Raw genomic sequence first — 17500 nt, forward strand, 5'->3', positions numbered from 1 at the left:
CCCTTCCTTGGATTTCATAGCAACACCCGCAAATCAGAAGGAACCCCTTCAGAGAGAGAGAGAGAGAGAGAGAGAGAGAGAGAGAGAGAGAGAGAGAGAGAGAGAGAGAGAATTATATTAATCTGAAAAGGAATCTATCAAAACTCCTTCAGGAGAGAGAGAGAGAGAGAGAGAGAGAGAGAGAGAGAGAGAGAGAGAGAGAGAGAGAGAGACAATGATATTAATTTAAAAGGAATTTATCAAAACTCCTTCAGGAGAGAGAGAGAGAGAGAGAGAGAGAGAGAGAGAGAGAGAGAGAGAGAGAGAGAGAGAGAGAGAATAAACAATGATATTAATCTAAAAGGAATTTATCAAAACTCCTTCAGGAGAGAGAGAGAGAGAGAGAGAGAGAGAGAGAGAGAGAGAGAGAGAGAGAGAGAGAATAAACAATGATATTATTCTGAAAGGAATCTATCAAAACACCTTCAGGAGAGAGAGAGAGAGAGAGAGAGAGAGAGAGAGAGAGAGAGAGAGAGAGAGAGAGAGAGAAATAAAAATATTAATATAAAAATGAATCTACCAAAACTCCTTCAGAGAGAGAGAGAGAGAGAGAGAGAGAGAGAGAGAGAGAGAGAGAGAGAGAGAGAGAGAGAGAGACAATAAACAATGATATTAATCTGGAGAGGAATTTATCGCCCTGGCACCCGTAAAAACACATTCATATATTTCACAGCGGCGCCTCAAACCATCGGGGAGAACATCGAAGTGTTATCGTCTGATACTCTCCTTGTCCCTCCTCTGGGGGTGTTATGCAAATCCGCATTGAACAGAGACTATATATATAGGGGAAAGAAAGAACTCAGAATGATGGGGGAGGTGGTAAAATACGCGGTGGTGGTTGGTGGCTATGGGTTATGGGAGTGTGGGGGTGGGGGAGAATGGAGAAAGTTTTTGTACAGCTACTCCAGATGATGGTTGCTACCAAGGCACGGGAGAGCGTGGGGCTACCAACCGCATCCCTCAAAGACTTGTTGAAAATCTGTGGGGTATGTATGTATGTATAACACATCCATACATACACATAATACGCACACATATACCAGCAAGTGCGTCTCAGGTTTTTGCCAAGGTTTAACCTTCATCAAGGCTAAAACTAAACAGCGCCGAGGGGGGAAGGCCATTCCCTACCTTAGCTAAAAAACGAAGCCCCGGGCTAACATATCATCGCCTCCTCTCATGGTAAAAGGGGGCCGCGTGTCTCTCTTCCCTCGGCGTTATGTTTGTTGCCAGGAAATAAACTAGGAAGCCGACGACGATAGATGGAATTTATTCGGGCTGATTCATGCGTCGGAAAACGCTGAATCCGAGCTTTGGGGCGAGAGGAAAGTCCCGGTTGCTCGCCTTGACATTCGCTCCTTAAAATGCAAATTCACGCCGTCATATCCTATCGCCGGACCCTTTTGTGCCGCGTCCTCTCTTAGCGGGGAATAAGTCGCCCTTTATGCGCCGCCTCTGTCGGGAAGGAACAAGTCCCACCCTTTATCTGCGGCCTCGGCCGGTTGCCGGCAAGCAAGTCCGGTTTTTAAGTCTGGAGCGGACGTTAGTTTCGGTTCAATGTTGTCTTGGGCGATAAAGAACGCCCCCGACAGAATGGCCCGGCCATATTCCGCGGCATTCAAGAATTGCAAAACGGAATTTGTCCTTGCAGTGTCGACCATAAAGGCTGCGGAAATTTCTTTAAAGAGAAAAGGCAAAAGATTCGTATCTCACCTAAATGTTTTCCTGATAAGTTTGGTGAGATACATACTGAGCCTAAAGGAAGTTTTTGTTATGATAATAAGACGTTCATTGTTTTTGTGTCCACAACTAGAATGAACACAACGACAAAAACAGCCTTAATGATGAAGATATATATATATATATATATATATATATATATATATATATATATATATATATATATATATATATATATATATATATTAGCTAAGAACAAAATAAAGGAGCAATGACCCTACAAAACCCTCTCAAGACACCCCCAAGACAAATCTCTCTCAAGACAAACCCCTCTCAAGACACCCCCAACACAAATCTCTCTCATGGCAAAACCCTCTCAAGACAAAACCCCTCAAGAACAGAAATCTCTCTCAAGACTCTCCAGGCAAAACCCTCTCAAGACCCCCCAGACAAATCTCTCTCAAGACTCTCCAGACAAAACCCTCTCAAGATCCCCAGACAAATCCCTCTCGAGACCCTCCAGACAAAACCCTCTTAAGAACCCCCAGACAAAACCCTCTCAAGACCCCCAGACAAAATCTCTCAAGACCCCAGACAAATCTCTCTCAAGACTCTCCAGACAAAACCCTCTCAAGACCCCCAAGACAAACCTCTCTCAAGACCCCCAGACAAATCTCTCTCAAGACTCTCCAGACAAAACCCTCTCAAGACCCCCAGACAAATCCTCTCAAGACCCTCCAGACAAAACCCTCTCAAGAATCCCCAGACAAAACCCTCTCAAGACCCTCCAGACAAAAGCCTCTCAAGACCCCCAGACAAATATCTCTCAAGACCTCCAGACAAAACCCTCTCAAGAACCCCCCAGACAAATCTCTCTCAAGACTCTCAGACAAAACCCTCTCAAGGCCCCCCAGACAAATCTCTCTCAAGACTCTCCAGACAAAACCCTCTCAAGACCCCCCAGACAAATCTCTCTCAAGACTCTCCAGACAAAACCCTCTCAAGACCCCCAGACAAATATCTCTCAAGACCCCCCCAGACAAATCTCTCAAGACCCCCCAGACAAATCTCTCTCAAGACTCTCTAGACAAAACTCTCAAAAACTCTTCTAAACACCACGAGAAACCCTGACATGAATCCGGGCAAAACCCTCTCAAGCATATTTGCTGAAACCTAAGAAGAAGAACCCCTCCCCCTCCTACCTCCCCACCCCTATCAACCCCTCCCTTCCCCCAAGCCTCTCGCCACACTTCGCCAGAAAAAAAAAAAAAAAAAAATACCCAACCGGAATCTTTGAAGGAGCCGATTGGGACAGAGACATCCCGGAACAACAGGAATCGGCTGCTTCCCCGGCTGGAGGAAGTGATTGCGCCCCAGAAGCCGAGGTGATCAGAGGAAGGCGTTCCCTCCGGATGATTGGTATTTTCTCTCTCTAACGCCTCCCTTAATGAGGACCCAAACTTGGGTCCTTGTTGGTTATGGGTCATTGAAGACCGTCGTCTGGCGTTGTCTAAAGCCCACAGAAGCTGGTTTTGAGCTTTATAAAATTTTAGCATTGGCTGGCGATTCTTAGAGTCGAGTGTGTGAATCTTATTATGCCTTTGTTATTGAAATGAAAGTTATTAATTTCGTTTTTAATATTGTGACATTGATATGATAATCAAGCAACACGTCAAGGAGAGTAAATTCTAACACGATATATCGATATCTATCTATCTATCTATCTATCTATCTATCTGTCTCTCTCAGAGAGAGAGAGAGAGAGAGAGAGAGAGAGAGAGAGAGAGAGAGAGAGAGAGAGAGAGAGATAACTGAAAACTTGAATGCATGCCAACTCACCCAGTGTCTGAGTACTATGCAGAAAACTGTCGTGTATAAGATACTTTTCAGTTTTTAAAGAAATCCACATTTTTAACCTTAAAGAAGAATAATCAATTCAACAACGTTCGTTTTGAATAGTTCTATTTATGAAATAGTGTTTTATAGTTCTGTTCTTTACAAATTGCTTGACGTTTCTTTCACGCGTATGACACCACCTGCCAATCATCTGCAAAGCTCAATGGAGGAGATATTGCCATAATTAGTCTTCTCTTTACTTTCTCAGTCGCGCTTACATTTCCACGTACTCATAGGGTTGTTCTCACATCCTGAACCAGATAATATATAAATATAGCTGAGCTTTTGTTGCTTGAATTCCAGAGAGAAACAAAAACACAAGCGACTGAGAACAAGAAACCAACGGTTTAAGTAAACAGATGTAGACCAAACGGGTTAAAAATAAGTAAAAATCAGATGGATTAAAGTACCAGGCAGATATCAGACGGTTTAAAGAATCAGATATAAACCAGACGAGTTTAAAGTATCAGGAAAAAATCCGGCGGTTTAAGTAAACAGATATAGCCAAAACTCTTTAGTGTTATCAGGCAGAAATCAGGGGGTTTAAAGACTCGGGTAAAAACCAGACGGTTTATAGTATCAGGCGGAAATCAGGCGGTTTTGAAACAGGCATAAACCACACGGTTTTAGAAATTAGGCAGAAATCAGACGGTTTAAGGAAACAGGCATAAACCAGACGGTTTAAAGTATCAGGCAGAAATCAGGCGGTTTAAGGAAACAGGCATAAACCACACGGTTTAAAGTATCAGCCAGAAATCAGACGGTTTAAGGAAACAGGCATAAACCACACGGTTTAAAGTATCAGGCAGAAATCAAGCGGTTTAAAGAATCAGGTAAAAACCTAAAAACCAGACGGTTTAAAGTATCAGCCAGAAATCAGGCGGTTTAAAGAATCAGGTAAAAACCGCAGGGTTTAAAGTATCAGGCAGAAATCAGACGGTTTAAGGAAACAGGTATAAACCACACGGTTTAAACTATCAGGCAGAAATCAGACGGTTTAAAGAAACCGGTATAAACTAGACGGTTTGAAGTATCAGGCAGAAATCAGACGGTTTAAAGAATCAGGTAAAAACCAGACGGTTTAAGGAAACAGTCATAAACCAGACGGCTTAAAATAACAGCTATAAACCAGCCGTCTTAAAGTAACAGTTATAAACCAGGCGGTCCAAATATAAACCAGACGATTTCAGGGGGACGGATATGATGCTAACCTTGAGCCTGTTATCGGAAGTCAATAAAACCGAGTTGTAGATGTCAGCCCGACGTCAATACGACCTCAATCAGCGAGCTCTCGAGAGTCGCCCCTGGTGATAAATGGGTCAGTTTTATTTCGGAAGGATAAAGCAAGTTTTCAGACTGGGCGAGAAGGAGGCACTGGGTGAAAATACAATTGAGAAATGATTAAGATGAGTAGGGAAGATCTGCTCGCTACTGACCACTTATTTAAGAGTTTGTCTAAAAATCTCAGGCATTAGGTATAGGCGAGGAGTTGATAAAGCAATGAATTGCTGAAGATCTAGTTGGTTGTCGTGTTATGAAAATACAATTGGGAAATTACAATTGGGAAATTTTGACAACGGAGAGCAATAGGTTAAGAATCTAGGAAGACAGGCTCGCTACTGACCAACTATTTATATGCTTTTTTCTCTTAATCTCAGACATTAATTATAGATGAGGAGTTGATAAAGTGATGAATTGTCCAAGATCCATTTGGGTGTCAAGTTACGAAAAAGCAACTGGGAGATTAAGACAAAACAAAAGAAATAAATTAGGAATAAATGGGGAAGACCTATGCGAGACGTCTGCCTTTTAATCTCAGACATTAGGTAAGGGTTTGAAGTCGAGAAGCAATGAATTACTGAAGATCCATTTGGTTGAGCAGAATTCTACCTAATTTGGGTGTGGAAACATAATGAGATTATTTTCAAGAAAATTCTATGGTTAGTTTTGAAGATATGGCGTCCCGCTTTTTTCAGGAAAAGGTTATGCCTCGGGGAAATCCGAATCGGGAAAGCTAACTGGATATAAATGCAGTCAATACACAGACTGAAAGCTAAAATGAAAGACCAAATTTGCCAACTGGACAAAATTGCAGTCAATACCCCAGACTGAAAATGAGACAATTTTCAAGTACGAAAGGAAATCTAATAATAAAAATAAAGCATATAAACATAAATATACCCTTCATGAACGGTGTTAAGAAAAGTATAAGTTAAAGAATTCAATTTCAGGGTTACACTCACCAAAACAAGACTTACTTCAGTCCTCTCTGGAATGGGAATGTTTTTCAAAGAGCCGTGTTCGTGACGTGTTGATATTACCGTCTTCTCAAAAGGTGACAAGTAATTTTGCAGTGAGCTCTTCACAAATTTTGCAAAGTGTAAACTTTCCTATTCAAACATCATTCCGGACATTAATTTTTAGATCCCAGATACGTACATATGCTAAGATTTTTCATATCTATATACTTTATTATTCCTATGAAAAAAAAATCTATCAGTTTTAAATACAGGCTGCTTCAATAAGCTTTAAAAAATATTAGACCTTAATTTTAAGATAAACATCAAATGTACTTCGCTAAACTTATGAAATCTTATGAACACAAACAATGAGATATATTTCAACTTGTATATACCTGCAATGAGATATACTTAAATCTCTATATACCTACAATGAAATAACTTCAATTTGTATACACCTACAACGAGATATACCTTTAGTCTGTATATACCTACAGTGGGTTATACTTCAATCTGGATATACCTACAAAATCATATACTTCAATTTGTATATACCTACAATGAGACATGTTCCAATCTTTGTATTTTTACAATGAAATATGCTTCAAATTTTGTATGCCTACAATGAGATATACTTCTTTCTATACACCTACGATGAGATACACTTCAATCTGGATATACCTACAATGAGATATACTTTAATTTGTATATACGTACAATGAGACATACTTCAGTCTTTTTTACTTACAATGAAATATACGTAAATTTTTATACGCCGACAATGAGATATACTTCTTTGGATAAACCTACAATGAGACAGGCCTCAATCTGTACATACCTACAATGAAATATACTTCAATTTGTATATACCTACAATGAGACGTAATTCAATCTTTTTATACTTACAATGAAATATACGTACAATTTTATATACTTACAATGAGATATACTTCTTTGCATTGTTATTGCCAAAACAAATATTAAAGTTTATCTACAAATAGAAAAAATCGGAAATGTTTTTATTTTCCTCTAAACACTGGATTTAGTTTGTCGAGATAATGACACAAAAAACTCAATTAAATTTTAGTATTTGAACTAAAAAAATGAAAATAAGACTTCCCAAAAAAATTGCGGTGGAGTAAATTAAGTCTTAAAAAAAAATTGCGGTAGAATGAAAAAAAAAGACTACCCAAAAAATTGCGGTAGAATAAATGAAATCTTTACCAAAAAAAAACTTGCGGTAGAATAAAAAAAAAATGAGACAAAAAAAAAAAATTGCGGTAGAATAAATGAAATCTCTACCAAAAACAAACTTGCGGTAGAATAAAAAAAAATAGACTACCCCAAGAAAAACTTACGGTAGAATCAATTAAATCTTAAAATGAATTTCAGCCCCAATACTTCACTTCAAAACCATTCATCAAAACATCGCTACTATTCACAATCAATATTCATCATCGACATCCGTCATAATGAACGTGGCTTTCCTCTTTCCTCTTTTTTTCTCTTTCCTCTTTTCTCTTTCTCTTTCCTCTTTTCTCTACGTCCACGACAGAGCGCGGTGAGTATGTAGCACAGGCTAATTAATACGCTGTGCTACAGCTCTAATTGGTGTCTTGTCAGATATTTGGGAGTTGGGTCTCCTCAGCCAAATACGCAAGCATCCCCACGAAGGATGCTTATAGGAGCATCTCCACGAAGGATGCTTAAAAGAGCATCCCAAGTAAGGATGCTCGTACGAGCATTATTGCCTTGTTATGGCCGTTCAATAACTTCAAAGGTTCGATGCCTCAAGGGCATGCCTTTCTGAGCGAGTCTAATGGAGATTATATATATATATATATATATATATATATATATATATATATATATATATATATATATATATATATATATATATATATATATATATATATACACAGTATATATACACACATACATAGATTAGCTATTATGTCAATTCACATGCACACTCAATTTCACACAAATCTCTCTCTCTTCTCTCGTCCCTCCAGCTTCAGCCCTCAGCACAAGCGCTGGGTCCAGAGAGGTCACCGGAAACGCCTGGAGTCTGGACCACTCCACCCTGGGGACGCCGGAGCCCAGCGGCGGCGGGCTCTCCGAAGAAGAAGGCGCCGCCGAACTCAACAGACCCACCAGGAGCTACTTCGTCAGCGCGGTCAGGGCCGTCCCCCCGGGAAGCACCGTCAGTACCAGAAGTGCGTACAAGGCGGCGGGCATGAACCCCTCCCCTCCTCCCCTACCCCCGCCGCCTTCCTCCTCCTCCTCCTCCTCCTCCTCCTCCGGGAGGGTGTACCATCGCTCCCCGCCCATCAGGATTATCAGGAGGATACCCACGACGCCCCTCCCGCAGCCATACTTCGACCCCTCCTCCCCGACGAACATCTCGGCTCAGTTGGGCATGCACGCCTTCCTGCCCTGCACCATCAGGAACCTCAACAACAATTCGGTGAGTACAGTCGGAGAAAAAAGTCCAGTTCTCTTTTTAGTCTTCTGTAAAAGAAAACTATCGAGATAGCTATTTGTATGTCCGTCAGCATTTTTTGTGTCCGCCCTCAGACCTTAAAAACTACTGTGGCTAGAGGGCTGCAAATTAGTATGTAGATCATCCACCTCCTAATCATTAAACATACCAAATTGCAGCCCTCTAGCCACAGTAGTTTTTATTTTATTTAAGGATAAAGTTAGCCATGATCATGCGTCTGGTAGCGCTGTAGGTGCCAAAGACACAGGGGACCACCGGACCGTGGCTGAGAGTTTCATAAGTCATTATACACTGTACAGAAAACTCGATTGCGCCGGAGAAACTTGGGTACATTTTTTACTTATTTTTTTTTAAGTAAAATAAGGACACTGGCGGTGCTGGCGTAGTAATGCCACCTTAATATAACAAAAACAAATGAGAACAAGTTCTCGCAGGAAGTTTCTTCGAAGTTACGTCCGAGACTCTGTTAGAAAGACGTTACACAACTTCCTGAAGTTATCTGTTCCACTTCCTGAGACGGAACAGAGAAAATTCAAAGTAAGTTTATCTAAGAAGGCAGCGTAAATTCAAACGAAGTTTACTGAAGAAGGTAGGGTAAATTCAACTGAAGTTTATTTAAGAAGGCATATCAAATTCAAAAATTTATTTAAGATATTATATCAATATATATAAATATATATATATATATATTATATATATATATATATATATATATATATATATATATATATATATATATATATATATATATATAGAGAGAGAGAGAGAGAGAGAGAGAGAGAGAGAGAGAGAGAGAGAGAGTAAATTCAAATGAAGTTTATTGAAGAAGGTAGGGTAAATTCAACTGAAGTTTATTGAAGAGGGCAGGGTAAATTCAAACAGTTTATTTAAGATATATATCAATATATATCAATATGAATATAAGAAGGCCCATAAAACACTGTTTGAACGTTGCAACCATATATTTCGAGCACCTCCGTCTGTGCCCCTGTTCACTGGTAAAATATGGACAGATGAAATGTTACAGGGGTATACATGAGCTTTCAGTCGAGAAACATGCCAAGTGCCATTTTTAAAATATAATAAATTAAATTAAAAAATACTTTGAACCAGGATGGCGCTTGGCATGTTTCTCGACTGACGGCCTCATGTACAAAGCATATGTAGGTATGTATATATACTCCTGTAACATTTCATCTGTCCATATTTTACCAGTGAACAGGAGCACAGAAGGAAGTGCTCGAAATATATGGTTGCAACGTTCAAATAGTGTTTCATGGGCCTTCTTATATTCATATTACACTGTGGTATTACAGTAAAAGACATTCATATACCAATATATATATAAATATACATGACTTCTCAAAACTATTAGAGTAAACTGAAAATCCCAAAAATAGATAACTTTGATCAAAATTAACAAAACCGAGTGCTGATTTATCACTTGTGGTTAAATCAAACGTGCATTAACATAATTCAAACCGTTCATAAACCTAACGAATTTATAAAATGCTCGCATTAACGAGGACAAATTATTTTAGGTCAGTTGATAACAAGAATATCAAATTACGCCGGAATATATACAATTTTATTTGATTTCTTTTAAACGAAACGTCATAACTCTCCGGCATATTCTGAAAAAGAATTATGAAAAGTTAACTCTCATTATGTAGAGTGACTTTCCCAAGCTCTCTCTCTCTCTCTCTCTCTCTCTCTCTCTCTCTCTCCCTTTACGAGAATTGTGTAAGTGACTTTCCCAACTCTCTCTCTCTCTCTCTCTCTCTCTCTCTCTCTCTCTCTCTCTCTGTGTCTTTACGACAATTATGTAGAGAGACTTTCCCAACCCCCCTCTCTCTCCTCTCTCTCTCTCTCTCTCTCTCTCTCTCGACAATTATGTAGTGATTATGTAGTGACTTTCCCAATCACCCCCTCTCTCTCTCTCTCTCTCTCTTTACGACAATTATGAAGAGTGACTTTCCCAACCATCCTCTCTCTCTCTCTCTCTCTCTCTCTCTCTCTCTCTCTCTCTCTCTCTCTCTCTCTCTCTCTCTCTCTCTCATTTTAAGCCTGGGAACAAATGCAATTTTCTCATCACGGACTTTGAGATTAAAGGAAAAAAAACCGTAATTGGACATTCTGAGCCCAGAATTTTCTTTCTCTCGACAATAATTATATTTGTTTTTCCTTTTTTTCACTTCTGAATAATTCTTTGAAGTGTGATTATCCAAAGGAAAATTTCAACTTTAAATTAGCATTATGTATAAATGCTGCGCTTGGCTATGCAAATTCAACTGTAACTTGGTAATAATGTATAATACTGAACTTATCATACATTCTAATTCATCAAGAAAACGCTACTGAATGTATCTATATGGTGAAAATGAAGAACACATTATCAGCTAGTTAAAAGATAGAGAGTTGGGATCGCATTTGCAAGGTCTGTGGTCCGATTCATGTGTACAGCCCACCAGTCGACCCAGTTGTCCGGTTGTGAATGGTATCTGCGTCATTTGCTGGGTTAAGAAAAGCCTATGGGGCTTGCAACCTCATCCATGGACTGGAAAATGGCGAATAAGGTGGTGTGTATAATAATATATATATATATATATATATATATATATATATATATATATATATATATATATATATATATATATATATATATATATATATATATATTAGAGAGAGAGAGAGAGAGAGAGAGAGAGAGAGAGAGAGAGAGAGAAAACGCAAAATTAACTGAACATTCATTTGACATCATTATTACCCTGAAAAGAGGAGACATTCGCCATTCTTTTAATAAGTTCATTTCCTTTATCATAACCTTCCTATTTTCAAGGTAGCCCCCATCCCTCCACTCCGCCCCCTCACCCCCCCCGGAAAAATAAAATCCCATTCCTTTCAATTTTCTCCTGGCACGGACTGGAAGAAGAGATCTTTAATTTGGTCGTTCCGTCGACTCTCCCACAAAATACATCTTTTCTCTGGCCCGGAAAAGATTTCACGCCGGAATGAGAGAGTAAGGAGGAACTTCGGCCGAATTCCCCGTTCGCGTACCGTGAGAAATGTTGACGCAAACGAGCAACAACTTATTGACACATTTTTAGAAGTTTCCCCCACATGAAAGGAAGCCTACGTAGTATCTTCACCGAAATGCTCCGAAGTTTTCTGTACAGCGTATAATTAAGGCCACCGAAAATAGATCTATCTTTCGGTGGTCTCGGTTTAATCCTGTATGAGCCGCGGCCCACGAAACTCTCAGTCAGCCGTTGTGGCCTGTCCTATATCGTTGCCAGAAGCGCGATTATGGCTAACTTTAACCTTGAATAAAATAAAAACTACTGAGGCTAGAGGGCTGCAATTTGGTATGTCTGATGATTGGAGGGTGGATGATCAACATACCATTTTGCAGCCCTCTAGCCTCAGTAGGTTTTAAGATCAGAGGGCGGACAGAAAAAGTGCGGACAGAAAAAAGTGCGGACGGACAGACAAAGCCGGCACAATAGTTTTCTTTTCAGCAAACTAAAAAGGTATAAATACAGAGTTGTTGATTACTATAGACTTGACTTCCATTTATTTTTAGTATTATTAACAAGGTTGTCCAAATTATGGAAGGTTGGACATTAATTACAAGCTTACCTTTAGGCCACTAAAGGTAAACTTATGTTTGTATGTATAAATAATATTTCTATTTTGGTACTTTTGATCTTTCTCAAATGTGTACTGAATGTGATGTACTGACTATAACTATAAAAAACGTTTTATATTCTTGCTTATTTCCTTAATTACAGTCTTCTATTGATAAGGATAAATATCATCCTTATTTATAAGGCTAATGTTTACGAAAATATCTTTTACTGATGAGGTTAAATATTATCTTTATTTATAAGGTTGATATTTAGGGTTGAAAAATATCTTTTATTGATAGCGATAAATATTATCTTATTTATAAGGATAATGTTTATATCTTTTTTTATAGGGCTGATATTTCCTTAATTATAAAAATATAATTTTTATTAATAAGGTTAAATATTATCCTTATTTATAAGGTTGATATTTACTGAGAAATAAATATCTTTTTATAAGGCTAATATTATCCCTCTTTTATTTATAAGAATAAATATCCTTATTTGATGTTTGACAAAAATATTTTTTATTGATAAGGATGAATATTATCCTTGTAAGGCTAACGTTTAAGAAAATGTCTCAGATAAGGATGAATATTATCCTTATTTATAAAGCTAATATTTACGAAAATATCTTTTATTGATGAGGAATATTATCTTTATAAATAAGGATAATATTTATCCTTATCAATAAAAGATATTTATTAAATATTAGCCTATTAAATAAGGATAATATTCATCATTATCAATAAAAGATATTTTCGTAACCACTATCCTCATAAATAAGGATATTTATCCTTATCAGTAGAAGATATTTTAGTAAACATTACCCTTATAAATAAGGATAATATCTATCCTTATCAATACAAGATATTTTCGTAAGCATTATCCTTATAAATAAGGATAATATTCATCCTTATCAATAAAAGATATTTTCGTAAACATTATCTTTATAAATAAAGATATTTATCTTTATCAAAGATATTTTGTAAATTATCCTTATAAATAAGGATAATATTCATCCTTATCAATAAAAGATACTTTCGTAAACATCAGACTTATATATAAGGATAATATTTATCCTTAAAGAAAATAATACCTTATAAATAAGGACAATATTCATCCTTATCAATAAACACGACACACCACTCCCAGTGACTCCCTTAATTAAGCCACACCAAAATCCCTTGACCATCCGCAAGAATAATATCTTGCCCCACCCAAGATTCCCCGCCAGAGGCGTTTCATTCTCACGGACATTCCCGGCAAAATGCGTCGCGGGGCGGGATTACTGCAAACCGCGAATTACGAAGCATACCGGGGCCAATCGGCCTCGTCAGTTTGCGGTGGGGACCGGGGCGTTTCTTTTTTTTTTTTTTACCCCGAAAAGAGAGAGAGAGAGAGAGAGAGAGAGAGAGAGAGAGAGAGAGAGAGAGAGAGAGAGAGAGGCCTGCTGCCTCTCTCTTCGTTCTTTACCTGTCATTAGGGGAAGGGCGAATAAGGTGGTGGAGGTGGGCGGTCAGGTGCCGCCACCTCCTCCCCCCGCGAGAGGATTTCGGAAAGGATAAATTTGCAGGCAATATCGCTGCCCTCGCAACATACGAGCAATTTTCCGGACAGCAAATTAGGGCAAAGAACCAATTACCGAATGGTTTGAACGAAATTGCCTTTTTTTTTTTTTCCGGGAATCCTAGGTATTCCTTTTTTGTGTGTGTGTGTGTGTGTTTGCGACTAATTGCGTTTTTGTTGGTGTATATATATATATATATATATATATGTATATATATATATATATATATATATATATATATATATATATATATATATATATATATATATATATATATATATATATATATATATATATATATATATATATATATATATAGAGAGAGAGAGAGAGATAATAAATAAAAATAAAATATATATATAATATATATATATATATATATATATATATATATATATATATAGAGAGAGAGAGAGAGAGAGAGAGAGAGAGAGAGAGAGAGAGAGAGAGAGAGAGAGAGAGAGAGAGAGAGAGAGATGCAACTTAGCAATGAAAGGTTGAAAAAAATGGCTGCAAATATAACAGAGACAAATGAATTTGATAAGAGGGAAATGACACGATTATGACAAGGGTAAATGGATGCAATATGAACTAAGGTCAGAAATCAAGAGGCGGAAGAAATCACCATTCCATTCAAAACCGGGAAAAAAATCACCATTCCATTCAATTACGGGAAAAAATCACCATTCCATTATGGGTGAGAAATCACCAATCCGTACATTTCGAAGGAGAAATCACCATTTCATCAATAATGGGGAAGGTATCACCATTCCGGTAATTACAGGAAAGAAATTACCATTCCATTCATTGCGGGAAAGAAATCTCTATTAGTTATGGGGAAGAAATCACCATTCCATTAATTACGGGGAAGAAATAACCATTTCATTAATGAAATTATCACCATTCCATTAATTACAGGAAAGAAACATTAATTACGGGAAGAAATAACCATTCCATCAATTAAACAAATAGCCATCCCATTATCTACGGGAAGAATTCACCATTCCATTAATTACGGGAAGAAATAACCATTCCATTAGTTAAATAAATCAGCATTCCATTAATTACAGGAAAGAAATCACCATTCCATTAATTACGGGAAGAAATAACCATTCCATTAATTTAAAAAATCACCATCCCATTAATTACAGGAAAGAAATCACCATTCCATTAATTACGGGAAGAAATAACCATTCCATTAATTAATTTTAAAAAAATCACCATTCCATTAATTACAGGAAAGAAATCACCATTCCATCAATCAATTACGGGAAATCCTGATGATCGCCAGACCATTATTAGCATATCAGAAATCGTCTTTATTAGCGACCTGGCGAAACTTTATCAGTGTCGCCGAGTTCCCGGAGCGACTTTCGAGTCCAAAATAACGAAGTTTGTAATTAAGGCGGTCGCCAGCGTTATTACACTTGTTGGAGCTAAGGATGAGGCGTAATTATACTGCCTCTCTCCCTGGCGATAATTTACAAACTTATCTGATGAATACAGGCTTCCGCTATCTAATGATATGGACACACACACACACGCACACATATGCATACGTGTATGATATATATGTATGTATGTATATATATATATATATATATATATATATATATATATATATATATATATATATATATATATATATATATATATATATATATATATATATATATATATATATATATATATATATATATATATATATATATATATATATATATATATATATATATATATATATGTATATATATATATATATATATATATATATATATATATATATATATATATATATATATATATATATATATATATATATATATATATATATATATATATATATATATATATATATATATATATATATATATATATATATGTGTGTATATATATATATGTGTATATATATATATATATATATACACACAAAATAATATATCCTATTTCAAATCACAAAATTCTTCTATTTCAAAATCTTCTGAGAAAATCTTCTTTCTCTCCTCGTCTTCTGAAAATGAGAAAAGCAAAAAAAAAAAAAAAAAGACATCACTGGGTAAAAGAGAGAGAGAGAGAGAGAGAGAGAGAGAGAGAGAGAGAGAGAGAGAGAGAGAGAGAGAGAGAGAGAGAGAATTGGCACCATTCGAAACGGTGCGTTAGGAACCATTCCGGTTCCATTTCATTTCGGGAACCGAGATAAATTCCTTCGGGAATTAGTGGTTGCTGTGTGTTGTCTGTGGTCTTAGATTTTTTTTTTTTTGTTTTCCTTCATAAAACTTTTCGAGTCTCCTTAAAAGCAGCGATTTATTTCGCTGTCAAAAACAGTTTTTATCACGATGCGAGAAAATTGGGTTTTATTATTTGCTGTTCGGTTTCATTGATGAAGCCCAGTTCAGTATTTTAGTTTTCTGTAAAAGAAAACTGTTGAGATGGCTTTTTGTCTGTACATCCGCACTTTATTCTCTTTGCACTTTTTCTGTCCGCACCTTTTTCCGTCCGCAGTTCTTTCTGTCCGCACTTTTTTCTGTCCGCCCTCAGATCTTAAAAACTACTGAGGCTAGAGGGCTGCAAATTGGTATGTTGATCATCTACCCTCCTGTCATCGAACATACCAAATTGCAGCCCTCTAGCCTCAGCAGTTTTCATTTTATTTAAGGTTAAAGTTAGCCATAATCGTGCTTCTGGCAATGATATAAGATAGGTCACCACCGGGCCGTGGTTAAAGTTTCAAGGGCCGCGGCTCATACAGCATTATGCCGAGACCACCGAAAGATAGATCTATTTTCGGTGGCCTTGGTTATACGCCGTAGCGGCTGTACAGAAAACTCGATTGCTCCGAAGAAACTTCGGCGCATTTTTTACTTGTTAATTTGAAGTTTGAAGTCTGCATGTGGACACGAGGTTACGAGGCAAGATGCAACCATTTCAGTCTTTGAAAGTCATTAATTTTTCAACTAAATATATGTCTGATATATCGGCGTCTAATACACCTATATTTTTACCTCCAATAAGACAATTTCAGGCGATTCATATAACTGTCATCACGAAACCACAAAGTCAAAAGATGCATTTGAATTCAGCAAAATTCCAAGCAATATTCGAAAACTGCTTAGTATATTTTATCTATAAATCTCACATCGAGATCACAAAGTCGCGGCGTGCAAGTTCTATTTCCCGACTGACTGATTTATAGATTTCAGGCATACATGCCAAGCACTGGGGCAACTAAGGCCATTCAGCGCTGAAACGGAAATTGAGAGTAAGAGGTTTGAAAGGTGTAACAGGAGGAAAACCTCAAAGCAGTTGCACTATGAAACAATTATTAGGAGAGGGTGGACAGTAAGATGGAAGAATGAGAATATGAATGGAGGTACAGTAAAAGGAATGAAAGCAGTTGCAGCTAGGGGCCGTGGGACGCTGCAAAGACCCTTAAGTAATGCCTACAGTGCACAGCATGAGGTGTACTAAAGGCACTACAACCTACGGGGATCTCTGTTTCCAAAGTATAGGAAGCGCTATGACAATTGATCGGAAAATATTTGGGAATATTGGTAAAGTAATACTTACTCCATATTTATCCCTGCCAACTCTTTAAGAGCATTTGTTAATCTATTAAATTTTTATTTTAATAAGTGGGATGTCTTCTTTCCCTTTAATTCCTCTTACTTCTTCCTAATGAACACCATAATATTCTTTGGAAGCTTCTTGAATTCCAAGTCAATGGCCCCTGTGGTGGGCTTGTTGCATATGACTAGGTTTCATCTTCAGAATAATAATAATAATAATAATAATAATAATAATAATAATAATAATAATAATAATAATAATAATAATATTCTTTGGTTGCTTGATAACTGTTTTGAGCAAACACACACGCACAAAAAAAATTTCCAAAATTATTTTCAGTGATAACTTTTTTGCGCAGCACAATTAAAAACATTTTTCA

The 17500-nt window shown here is 37.1% G+C and overlaps 1 protein-coding gene and 1 long non-coding RNA gene across 10 annotated transcripts in view; one reads left to right on the forward strand and one right to left on the reverse strand.

Annotated features, from left to right (window-relative positions):
• The window catches only part of LOC136847278 (uncharacterized), a 199460-nt gene that overhangs the window by 161347 nt on the left and 20613 nt on the right, over nucleotides 1-17500 (forward strand). For all 9 annotated transcript variants that reach the window (XM_067118816.1, XM_067118811.1, XM_067118818.1 and 6 more), the window contains one exon: nucleotides 7868-8322. In XM_067118816.1, the coding sequence (XP_066974917.1) occupies nucleotides 7868-8322 (455 nt within the window). The remainder of the gene's footprint in view (nucleotides 1-7867; nucleotides 8323-17500) is intronic.
• The window catches only part of LOC136847282 (uncharacterized), a 146088-nt gene that overhangs the window by 4860 nt on the left and 123728 nt on the right, over nucleotides 1-17500 (reverse strand). The gene's annotated exons all lie outside the window — the stretch shown is intronic.

The sequence above is a fragment of the Macrobrachium rosenbergii genome, chromosome 16 (genome assembly GCF_040412425.1).
Source record: "Macrobrachium rosenbergii isolate ZJJX-2024 chromosome 16, ASM4041242v1, whole genome shotgun sequence".
Lineage (NCBI taxonomy): Eukaryota > Metazoa > Arthropoda > Malacostraca > Decapoda > Palaemonidae > Macrobrachium > Macrobrachium rosenbergii.